The sequence below is a fragment of the Urocitellus parryii genome, chromosome 4 (genome assembly GCF_045843805.1).
Source record: "Urocitellus parryii isolate mUroPar1 chromosome 4, mUroPar1.hap1, whole genome shotgun sequence".
In the NCBI taxonomy this organism is placed as follows: domain Eukaryota; kingdom Metazoa; phylum Chordata; class Mammalia; order Rodentia; family Sciuridae; genus Urocitellus; species Urocitellus parryii.
In genome coordinates, this window is record NC_135534.1 from 162,786,641 (window position 1) to 162,798,597 (window position 11,957).

Sequence of the window (11,957 nt, forward strand, 5' to 3'; positions counted from 1 at the left end):
CAGATTCTCTCCTTTGTACTACTTTTATAAACCTCCACTTACTAGCTATGTGAAATTTGGGTGGTTACTAAACCTCTTTGAGACTTAGTTTCCTGACTTGTAAAGTGGAAAAAATGTAGAATAGTAACCACTCTGTAGACATACTGCTTACATAAGGGTGCATGAAAGAGGATCAAATTGAAATATGTACATAGGTGGTGCTCAGCACAGTGCCTGTTTCATTAGAATCTCTCAGTAAATGGCAGCTCCAAATGACAGTAATAGCCAAAATAGCTCAGGTTCCCAAGAGATCAGTACAAAGACCAAAAACCAGCCAGTTGCCATATGATAGTCAGGTACCCAGGAGCTGCTTGGAAAATTTGATTATTCCAGTGCAAGCATGGGGAAAATTGGTGTTCTCTAACTCATCTGAATTTTCTTTCACCCATGCTTCCTAGCTTTTAGCCTGGCTTTAAAATTGGATTTAATCTTTTACACCTATCTTGGATTTTTACTTTGGGGGGTGTGGGGCTTCAGATATGCAGAGCATCAGGAAAACCAGATAGGATATTCCCAGAATTCTGCATCACCAAGCTGCGAGGCCAGGAATAGACTTGGTTTTTGAAAAACATGGAAACAAAACTAGCCAGGTAACTAGAGTATAAACAAGGTCCTTTTTTCCTCTGTTTCCTTTCCCTGGAAGCTGACATCCTCAGATGTCCATAAATCTTGACTGTACTATGAAGAGCAAAATAAAGGTACTTAATAAGTGTCAGGGAGGTCCCCTCAATCTTGGGGGGCACACAGATATTTTAAACTCCGGTCAGGGGCAGAGCATCCCTCAGACAAGGAAGGGTTTAGGGTGACTACAAGAGCTAGCATATTCCTTTGGTTCACCTGAGAGCTAAATTCTAACTTTACAACCAGAGATCCTGAAGCACAGAACAAAAGCCATGGGCATCCCAGCTTCTAGTCCCAAGTCACTTGCTGACCTATTCCCCTCCAATCCCACAGCATTCAACCCACATATATTGCCCTAGAAGGTTCAGATCCCATTATCATCTCTTACCTTGTGTATTATGTGGCTTCCATGAATTTTAAATCCCTCAAAGGTAAGAGTCAGAAACTGTACTACTTTGCAGGCACATTTTATGAAGAGCATGTAAGAGGTATTCTGAAATTATTAAAACAGGTGGTTGTATAAATCAAGTTGAAATTGAAATGGCCATATGGATTTTTGCATCATAAATAATTTATTTTTCAAGGTAAAAATTTAAATAAAGAAAAAATAACTTAATTTAAAAATTAATAAAATTTTAAAAAGTCTTGTATTGTCCTTTCAAATGCACTGCATTCTGTCAGTCATGAGCTTCTACTGGTTGAAGCATGCTTGAAATCATTGTCCAGTCCAGACAACAATCCATGAAATCTTCAGTTTTGAAAGTGATCCACAAGTCTGTTAATGAAGGAGAAGTTCTGGAAGAGTTCCATTCGGATCACTGTCCAGGCACAGCTGCTGTACTGTTTGGCCTTCAGGTACCTCAGGATCCTCCAATAATAGCTTTTCAGGTGCAGAATAGTCCTGGAGTTTCCCCAGCTTTTGTTTTCCTCTCCCAGTTTCTTTTCCAGGGTTGTTTCCAGGAGGTCCATCTGCTGGTGGAGTTCAACAAGAAGGTCCTTGACAATGGTCTCATTCCAGCCAGTGTTAGAGAAGTTTCTTGTGAAAATAACAAAGATGTCCTGGAGCATCTCATAGATGACAAAGGCAGCGTGCTCCTTCTGGAACTGCTGTGGATGTTTGATCTCCTCAGGGATCTTGAAGTCCATCCTGTCACTGAGGCAGTCTTCAGGCCTTCCATTCAACTGCTGCAGGAGCTTCTGACATTCCAAACTGCTGCTGCTCTGTTGGAGTCCAAGCAGGTGGTAACTTAGGGAAAGAGCTGTGGTGGGGAAGCACAACAGGAGAACGATTTGCAAGATGCACCTGTTGTTCATGATGACAACCTGAACAGTGTTTCCTACTACCTGTGCGAGGAAACAAAAGCTCCAAAGGTCTGTAGAGTGAATGTCCTGGCTCCATGGGTATGGGCTATTTATATGGGATGGTCCTCTCTGTTTCAGAGGAATTTCCCACTTTCAGTTCTCCCTTTCTGTTTTCCTATGTCATTTTTTTCTTATTTCATTTTTAAAGTAGATTCTCAAACTCTTTATTTAAACTCCTGATTACTTTATATAATGTATATTAGGGGAAAAGATAGACAAACTGTGAGAATTTCTAATATTTAATAAAGTTTCAGTAATTTCTCAAGCAAAAGGGGAGAAAGGGACTTGAGAGGAAACAAAAGAAAGCAAAGGACCTGAGAACCAAAGAAACCCCAAATAGCCAAGAGGAATTAACTGAAAAGCTAATCATAGAACAGCAGCTGGATTGGAGGTTTCACCCATTGCAATAGTAGGTTCATGTGAGAGGGCCTGGGGGACTTCTGAGAGACCTTGGAATAGTGCAGGTTAAGAGAAAGTTTCAAATTAACCAGCCACGGCTCCTGTTATGATAGGGCCTTATACTCAGGAAAAACAGCTATAGATGAAATCAAATTTAAATAGATAGAAGGAACAAAGGCAAGGAAAGAGAAATCCAGGCCATTTTGGGGTGATAACTCAGAAAGCAAGCTGCCTTGATTTTGAACATTTCATAAAAGCAACAGAAGAGGGAGCTCTATGAAGTTGGAAAAACCACCCTGACCACTTCTAAATGTTCAGGAAAAATTCTATAAAATTGAACAACAGAAAAGTGCTGAGATGGGATCTAATATTATTATTATTTTTAGAAAAAAGAGAATGAGTAAAATAATACCTCTACAAGTAATGAGGCTATCTCAGGAATACATGCATACAACACAATTACAGCAGTGTCACCACAATTTAAAGCTACTAAGACATGATATAAAACAACAAAAACCAGAGAAAAGCCTCAGAGATGAAGTAATATCTGTAGGTAATAATCAGACATAAAATTAAAAAAAAAACCTAAGTTTTGCTGAATTGGAAAACAGTCACAAGAAATGAGAACTTGGGGGGGAAATCTGACACTATAGAAAGTCCATGTGGAAAAAAATATCAGCAGGCGGAATCATACAGTTCAAAAATTATCACATACATACTGACTAAGGGGATATTTTCAGGAAATAAGGATGGTTCAATATAATAAGGTCTATATAACATTATATAGAGTGGATTATAAGGCCATATGTCCAAAATCTAGAAAGAAATTAGGAAATATTGAAGATAATATTGAAGTAAGAATAAACTTTCTTAACAAGAACCCTGAAATTATAATAGAAAATATTGATAAATATGGCTATATAAAAAGTATAAATTTCAGTATGCTCAAAAAAAGCCAATAAAGTCAAAGAGGAAGATTAAGACGAAAATATATTTATAGTGCACTTTGAAAGCATTAGTTTACTTCCCCAAACCTTTTAAACTTAGTAACAATCTCATAGAAAAATTTACAAATGGCCAGATTCCATGAAAAGAGATCTAAAAGTCCAATAAAGGTATGAAAATATATTCAATGTTACAGATTTAAAAATGTCAAACTAGTAAAGAAGTAACTGTATTTAATCAGACTTGCAAAGGACATAGGTAAATCGATATCCTAACATACTCTCAATTAAAGCAAGTAGGAATGTCTGGGTTTTTCAAAAATAGCTAGGACAGTGTCTCTCATTCTGCATGACACTCTACAATGTGATTCTAACTATCTAATGAGAGGGAGGGGCCATGTCTCTCTTAAATCTGGGCAGATTTCTGTGAAAATCTTCATAATTGTTGAGGCTGGGTCTGAAATGATGATGTAACTTATATTTTGTTGTTTGGAAACCTTGCTCTTACAATCATTAGCAATCATATGAGTGGTCTGATTGCCCCAAGGCTACTATACTGTAAGGAAGCCCAAACTAGTCCATAGGAGAAACCATGTGAAAATTGGCCATATAATCTAAAATTTTAAGCCGTGGAGTCCCTTTAACTTGTAATACCATGGAATTTACCTATGGTTGCCCTTGCTGAATGTGTGTGTATGTGTATGTATGTGTGTGTGTGTTTACACATACACAACATCTGTAAATGCCCACTGCAGCATTATCATACTAAAAAATACAGGAGAGAACTGGTTAAGCAATACCATAGTACAGACCAAATGAAATATTACTGAACACACATTATTGGTGTCATTAGAAAATACAATTATAATGGAGGAATAAGTTCCAGTGTCTACAGCACACTAGGGTGACTCTAGCTCACAACAACTTATTATATATTTATAAAAAACCAGAAGAGAAAAGTTTGAAGGTTCTGAACACAAAGAAATGATAATGTTTAAGAAGATCTTGCTAATTGGATTGTTAAGGTCCCCTAAAGGCCATATGTTGAAAGCTTGATCCCCAGGGAGGTACTAATGGGAGAAGGTGGAACCTTTAGGAGACGTGGTCTAATGGGAGGCTTTTAGGCCATTGGAGGTGTCCTTGAAGGGCATTCTGGGATCTTGGCCACCTGCTCACTCCCTTTTGCTCCCTGAACTTTCACCATAACTTACCTAGATGTGCTGGCCTCACCAAAAGCCCAAAAGCAACAGGGGCAAGTAATCATGAACTGGAATCAAACCAAAACTGTGAGCCAAAATACTTTTCCTTTTATAAGTTAATTATCTCAGGTATTTGTTATGGTAATAAAAAACTGACTAATACAGATGAAAATGCTAATGACCCTGTTTAAATCTTTATACATAATAAACATATATCACACTGAACAACATAAATATGGACAATTATCATACATCAATAAAAACCAACTGATTATATTGAAAAGGACATAAAATGGTACATAGAACACATCTATATAAAAATGTACAGAGAGAAAATTAATAAAAAAGAAGTATACCAACATTTTAAGAGTCATTTGGTTAATTGGTGAAACTGAAGGGTGATTTTCCCCTTTTTTCTTTGTATGGTTTTCACTGCCGAGCATATATTCTTTTGTAATAGAACAATCTACACTAAAGAGGAACAATCAAGCCTCAGGTTTCCAGACTATTCTGCCTCTTCTGTGGGTTTCATTCTCACATTTTAGCCTTTGCATGTCAGTTCTTGGCAGAACCTCAGCTATTTCATGACTTTAGGAAAAAATAATTTCTAAAACAATGATTTTTTTTTTAAAAAGCAAAATCATCTTGCATCTGTGAATGTCTGGTCATGTCAGTGATTGAGTAATTCCTGGAGGTTTCTTCTTTTTGAAAAGCATTTGTGGATTATCCTGGAATCATTCATGGCTCATAACATAAAGACCAATGCAAGGTGTTTCAGAAGTCAGTTCTTACTACTCAGAGGAGGAACAGTCCAAGGAGTCTAGTCATTAGGGCCTGTCCCCTCAGGATGACTTGTGAGCTCATGTAGTTTACCTCTCCTGGTTCAACATTGGGCCTCCTCCTCATGTAACATCCAGGGTCCTCTGATCCTCTCTGCTGAAATGACCATCAGAGTTCCCTAATCTAAAAGGATAAAATCCACAGAAGTGGCAATAGTAGCAGTAGTATTAGTTACCACTTTCTCAGCACTTACTGTGTGCTGTTTTCTGAATAATTCTCATAATAAGCATTTGAGATGGTGCAATAGTCCATTTTTTTGTTACTGTAAATAAAATTACTGAGGCAGGCTAATTTTTAAAGAAAAGAAGTTTATTTAGTTGACAGTTCTGAAGGTTCAAAGTCCAAGTGAATAGCTCCTTTGGTTTAAACACAGTACAGCTGGAAATGATACAACTCACTTAAAAGGTCAAATACACTAAAATTCAGGGTACCCTAATATGTAATGGTGATGCATAAATCAGTTATAACTCTGGCATAAAGGACAAAATTGGAAAGTATTAAAATACTACAGCTACAACAATTTGTTCATGAACACAATATAAAAATATTATGTTAAAAACATAAAATCTGTTAGGAAGACTAAACATGTAAAGCTTTTATATGCAATAAAATTAAGCTATCTTAAAACAGACTTTTGCAGCTTTAAGATATTTTATGTAAGCTTCATGATTATTATAAAGTAAAAATTTATATTACACATACAAAAAATAAAGCACAAGGATTGAAAACATACCCCTATGAAAAATCATCAAATCACTAAAAGTAATAATTTAGAAAGAAATGAATGAAAGAACTACAAAACTATCAGAAAGCAATGAATTAAATGGCAACAATAAGTCCTTATTTACCAATAACTACTATAAATGTAAATGAACTAAATTTTCCAATTAAAAAAATAGAGAGTGACTGAATAGATTAAAAAAAAGTGCCCCAACAGTATGCTGTCTGCAAGAGACTCATTTCAGCTTGAAGAACACATACAGACTAAAAGCAAAGGGATAGAAAAAAGATATTCCATACAAATAGTAATCAAAAGAAACATAGTTAGCTGTACTTATTATATCAGAAACAAATTAACTTTGATCAAAAACTGTAACAGGAGACAAGGAAGGCCTTTACAATGTTAAAAGGGTAAATTTATTAGGAGTATTTAAGAATTGTAAATCTATATGCATCCAATATCAGAGCACCAAAATATACAAAGGAAATATTAATAAATCTGAAGAAAGAAATAGGCTGTAATGCAATATTAGTAGCAACTTCAATACCACTTTGGACAATGAGTAAATTATTCAGACAGAAAATAAGGCAAAACTGGACTTTGAGCTACATACACTTAGAACTAAATGGACTTAACATACATTTACAGAACAATCCATCTAAAAGTTGAATACACATTCTCCTCAAGTGAACATAGAACATCAATCCTCTAGAATAGATGTTAGGCCACAAACCAAGTCTTAACAAATTTAAGAAGATTAAAATCATATCGAGTATCGTTTCTAACAACAGTGGTATAAAACTAGTAATCAGTAACAGGGAGAAAGCAGGAAACTTTACAAATATGGGGAAATTAAATAACACACTCCTGAACAACTAGTGAGTCCAAAAAGAAATAAAAAGAGAAACTAAGAAAACACCTGGAAGCAAACAAAAATGGAAATGGAAAATAGCCAAACATGGAATGTAGCAAAACCAGTTCTAAGAGGGATGTTAATTGGAATAAATGCATAAATAAGAAAGAAGAGATTTCAAATGACCAAACTTTTAACCTCAAGGAACTGGTGACAGAAGGACAAACTAAGACCCCAGAGTTAGGAGAGGGAAAGAGACAATGAAAATCATAGCAGAAATAAGTGAAATAGAAACTACAAAAACAAAAGAAAAAATCAACACCACCAAAAGAGTACTCCCTTTGGAAAAGATAAACAAGATGGACAAAACTTTGGCTAGAGTGAAAAAAGAGAGAAGACTCAAGTAGAACTGGAAATAAAAGAGAATACATGACAACTGGGCTTTATCCATGGCATTGTAAACAATAATAATAATAATAATAACAAAACATCTACAAACAACAACAACAACAACAACAAAAAGCCCATCAACAAACTAAGTACAGAAGGACAATGCTTCAGCCTAACAAAGGACATGTAGGACAAGGCTATGGCTATCATACTTCATGGTGAAAATCTGAAATTTTTTCCTGTAGATCAGGAACGAGATAAGGAAGCACACTTTGGCCATTTCTATTCAATATTGTACTGGAATTCCTAACCAGAGCAATTTGGCAAGAAAAATAAAAAGATATCCAAATAAGAAAGACGAAGCAAAATTGTCTTTGTAGATGACATAATCTTTATTTATTTATTTATTTTTGCATTACAATTCTTAATACACCAATATATCATAATTTATCATCACTATACAAAATACATGTATGAAGATGTGAATTTGGTGTCAACATACCTTATATATAATCAGAGATATGATAAATTATGACATAATCTTTTTTTAAAACATTTTTTTGGTTGTAGGTGGATACAATACCTTTAATTTTTATTTATTCATATATGGTCTGAGGATCGAACCCAGTGAAAATTGGCAATATAATTTAAAATTTTAAGCAATGGAGTCCCTTTAACTTGTAATACTAGGTACAGAAGGACAATGCTTCAACCTAACAACCTCACATGCACTAGGCATGCACGCTATCACTGAGCTACAACCAGAGTCCCTGACATAATCTTATAGATAGAAGGATGCTAAAAATTTCACCCAAAACCTGTTAGAATAAGTAAACAAATACAGTAAAGTTGCAGGCTATAAAATCAACACAGAAAATTCAGTAGCATTTCTATATGCTAATGGTGAACTATCAAATGAATAAATTTAACCAAAGAGGTGAAAGATATGTACATTGGAAACTATAAAATACTGATGAAAGTGAAGAAGAGATAAATTAAGAGGAAGAGATCTTTTTTTTTTAAAGGGAGAGTGAGTGAGAGAAAATTTTTTTAATATTTATTTTTTAGTTTTCCGTGGACACAACATCTTTGAACCCCGGCCGCACGCATGCCAGGTGAGTGCGCTACTGCTTGACCCACATTCCCAGCCCAAGGGGAAGAGATCTTATGTTGGTGGATTGAAAGAATTAATAATGTTAAAATATTCAAACTATCCAAAGCCATCTACAAATTCCATGCAATTCCTGTCAAAATACCAATGGCATTTTGAACAGAACTTGGAAAAATATCCTAAAATTCAAATGAAAAAACAACAAAAAGAAAAAAATTTAAAAATTGCTCAAGCAATCTTGATGCATCATACTTTTAAATTATATCACAAAGGTTTGAATTATACCACAAAGTTATCATAATCTAAGCATTCTGTACAATGTATACATGAATATACATATTCGAATAAACACATGTTGCTATTATTATTTTGACCAAAATGTAATATGCTAGATCAATTAATAATAAAAAAGTATTTTACCTTCATTTATTTCTTCTTTAATGCTCTTCCTTTTTCAAAAATATAGATCTGAGTTTCTGACAATCATATATATATATATATATATATATATATACATACATACATATATACATATATATATAACACTTTCCTTTGCTTTAAAGAATTTTTTTAAGTTGTAGATGGATACAATACTTTTATTTTATTTATTTATTTTTTATTTGGTGCTGAGGATTGAACCCAGTGCGTCACACATGCTAGGCAAGCGCTCTACCACTGAGCCACAACGCCAGCCCCCAGAATACTTTTTTGAGAGAGAGAGAGAGAGAGAGAGAGAGAGAATATTTTAATATTTATTTTTCAGTTTTTGGTGGACACAACATCTTTATTTTATTTGTATGTGGTGCTGAGGATCAAACCCAGTGCCCTGCACATGCCAGGGGAGCGCACTACCACTTGAGCCACATCCCCAGTCCAGCCCCCAGAATTTTTAAATTTTTCTTTTGCCAAGCAGGTCTACTGGTATCACATTCTTTCAAAGTTTGTCTTAGAAAGTCACTATTTTCCCTTCGATTTTGAAGGATGATTTCACAAGTACAAAATTCTAAGTTGGAGAAATTTTCTTCCAGTACCTGACCTTTCACTCCACTCTGTTGTTGCTTGCACAGCTTCTGGGGAGAAGACAGTTGGATGTACTTATCTTTGTTCCTCCATAGGTAAGGTGTTGATTTTCCTCCAGCTTCTTTCAGAATTTTTTTTTTCATTTTTGATTTTCTGCAGTTTGAAAATGATATGGCAAGGGGTAAGATTTTTCTGGCTTTAATCCTGCTTATTGTTCTCTGGATACCCTACCTCTGTGATTAGATGTCTGACATTAATTTGAGGAAACTATCCGTATTATTATTTCAACTACTTATCATGTTTCTTTTTTTTCTCCTGGAATTCTCAGTACATGTATGTTGAACCTTTTGTAGATGTCCCTCCTTCCTTGAGTTTTTATCTTGTCCCTGCAGTGTGTATGTGAGTCAGCTTTTATGACTGTGGCCAAAATATTCAACAAAAACAACATGGAGAAGGAAAAGTTGATTTTTGCTCATAGTCTCAGAGATTTAGACCAAGGTGGGCCAACAGAGGCGAGGCAGAATATCATGGTGAAATGTCCTGGTGGAAGGAAGCCTTTCAGGACAGTGTGGCAGGAAAAGAGAGAGGAAGGGGGAGGAGATTCAGGGAAGATGAACCCTTTTGAGGTACACCCACTTTGACCCATCTCCTCCAGCCATGCCCCACCTGCCTATAGTTACTACCCAGTTAGTCCATTCAAACTAGAATGGACTGATCAGGTCACGCTCTTATAATCCAATCCCTTTACCTCTGAATATTCCTGCAATACCACAGAAGCTTTGGGGAGACATTCATTCCCAAACCATAATATCCAGTCCTTGTTCCCCTGGCTTTTCAGCTTTTGAAATTTCTATTGACAGCGCCAGAGAGTCTTTCCTCAGCCTGTCCACTCTACAATAAGCTCATGAAAGGCATTCTTTATTTTCCTTACACTGTTTTTGATGTCTATCATTCCTTTCTGGTTCCTTAGGTTTTCCATCTCTCTGGTATATGACCCACCTGTTATTTTAGATCGTTTACCCATTAAAGCCCTCAGCATATTAATCACTGTTGTTTAAAATTCCTGTCGGATAATGCCAACATTGCTGCCCTGTCTGATACTTTCTCTGTTTTCTCAAAATGTAATTTTTTTTTTTGTTTTTTATCTTTAGTGTGCCTTTGCCACAGTCCGGCTGTAGTAAAATAACCGGGGGCTGACGAACAACTTGTGTACATTGATACAGCAGGAGTGAGAGCCGTTTATTGTAGGACCGGAGGGGTATATATACATTACACACAGCTTATCTTAATTAGCATAAACTAGATACAGCAGTCAACCAATAAGGAATCTCCACACTTAATGGCTCGCTGGCGTTACTTTAAAAACCACTCCCTCTGCAAAATGCCAGGCACCATCCTAACTTGTTTACAGACTCTAACATGCCTTGTAATTTTCTTTCTTTCTTTTTAGGGAGAGAGAGAATTTTAATATTTAGTTTTTTAGTTTTCGACAGTCACAACATCTTTGTTTGTATGTGGTGCTGAGGATTGAACCCGGGCCGCATGCATGCCAGGCGGCACTACCGCTTGAGCCACATCCCCAGCCCTGCCTTATAATTTTCTATTGCATTTAGGCCTTTAAAATGAATTGGTAAGGTATAATCCTATTCCTATGATTAGACCTCAGTTTTTACTGAGCCTATGCTCAGGACTGTGAGTGTAACAAGTATTTTTTAATTTTTTTTTTTTTTTTTATCAGTACATGCCCCCTTGCTTCTGTTAGGTGGAGCAAGATTGTTAGAGTGGACTGGAGATGAGCATTTTCCTTCTCTCACATGGAAAACAAGAATGGCTGGAGTTGGTATTTCTTTTCTTCCACGTGGAAGGTTGGAAATGGCTCAAGTTTCGTATTTCTCTTCCACCTGTCAGTAGGCCCTTAAAAAAATTCAGCAGGTTGGGCTCTGACTAATTAGTTTCTCCTGAGGGCAGATCTGTTCAGAAGAATGGAGTAGGACCAAGTGGTTTATTTCCCCCTTCCCCAGCTGGAAGCAGTAGGGGACTTTTCTGTGGTATTTACTATGAGAACCAAATAAATCTCAAGTAACGTGAGGGTACTCCTAAGACTGGATCCTCTGAAGTTTTCATTTATTATGGTCCACACTAAGCCATCAGTGATGTATCAATTATTGGTCACATTTTCCTGCTTGAGTACCAGCTCCTGCTGCGGTTTCCCCAAGTGAGTCGTTGCTCCAGCAAGTTGGGACTTCCAGTATTCCTGTCTTTCCAATCTTGGGGGCAACAGTAAACCCCATGTCCTCACCACTCACTCACACCTCAAAAAATGATTATCTTTCACTCTGTTCAGCATTTTACTGGTTGACAAGACAGGGTAGAAATTGCCAAGCTCCTTACATGCAGAACAGGTTTAAGTGAATTTTAACTTAATTAAGATGGCCAAACACCAACACAAAGTATTTAT

The 11,957-nt window shown here is 36.1% G+C and overlaps 1 protein-coding gene across 1 annotated transcript; it reads right to left on the bottom strand.

The window, feature by feature from the left end:
* Positions 1-1,410: 1,410 nt before the first annotated feature.
* Positions 1,411-1,974, bottom strand: Ifnb1 (interferon beta 1). The gene has a single exon (XM_077798073.1). The coding sequence runs from the start codon at positions 1,972-1,974 to the stop codon at positions 1,411-1,413; it is 564 nt and encodes a 187-aa protein (XP_077654199.1).
* Between the last annotated feature and the right edge of the window lie 9,983 nt (positions 1,975-11,957).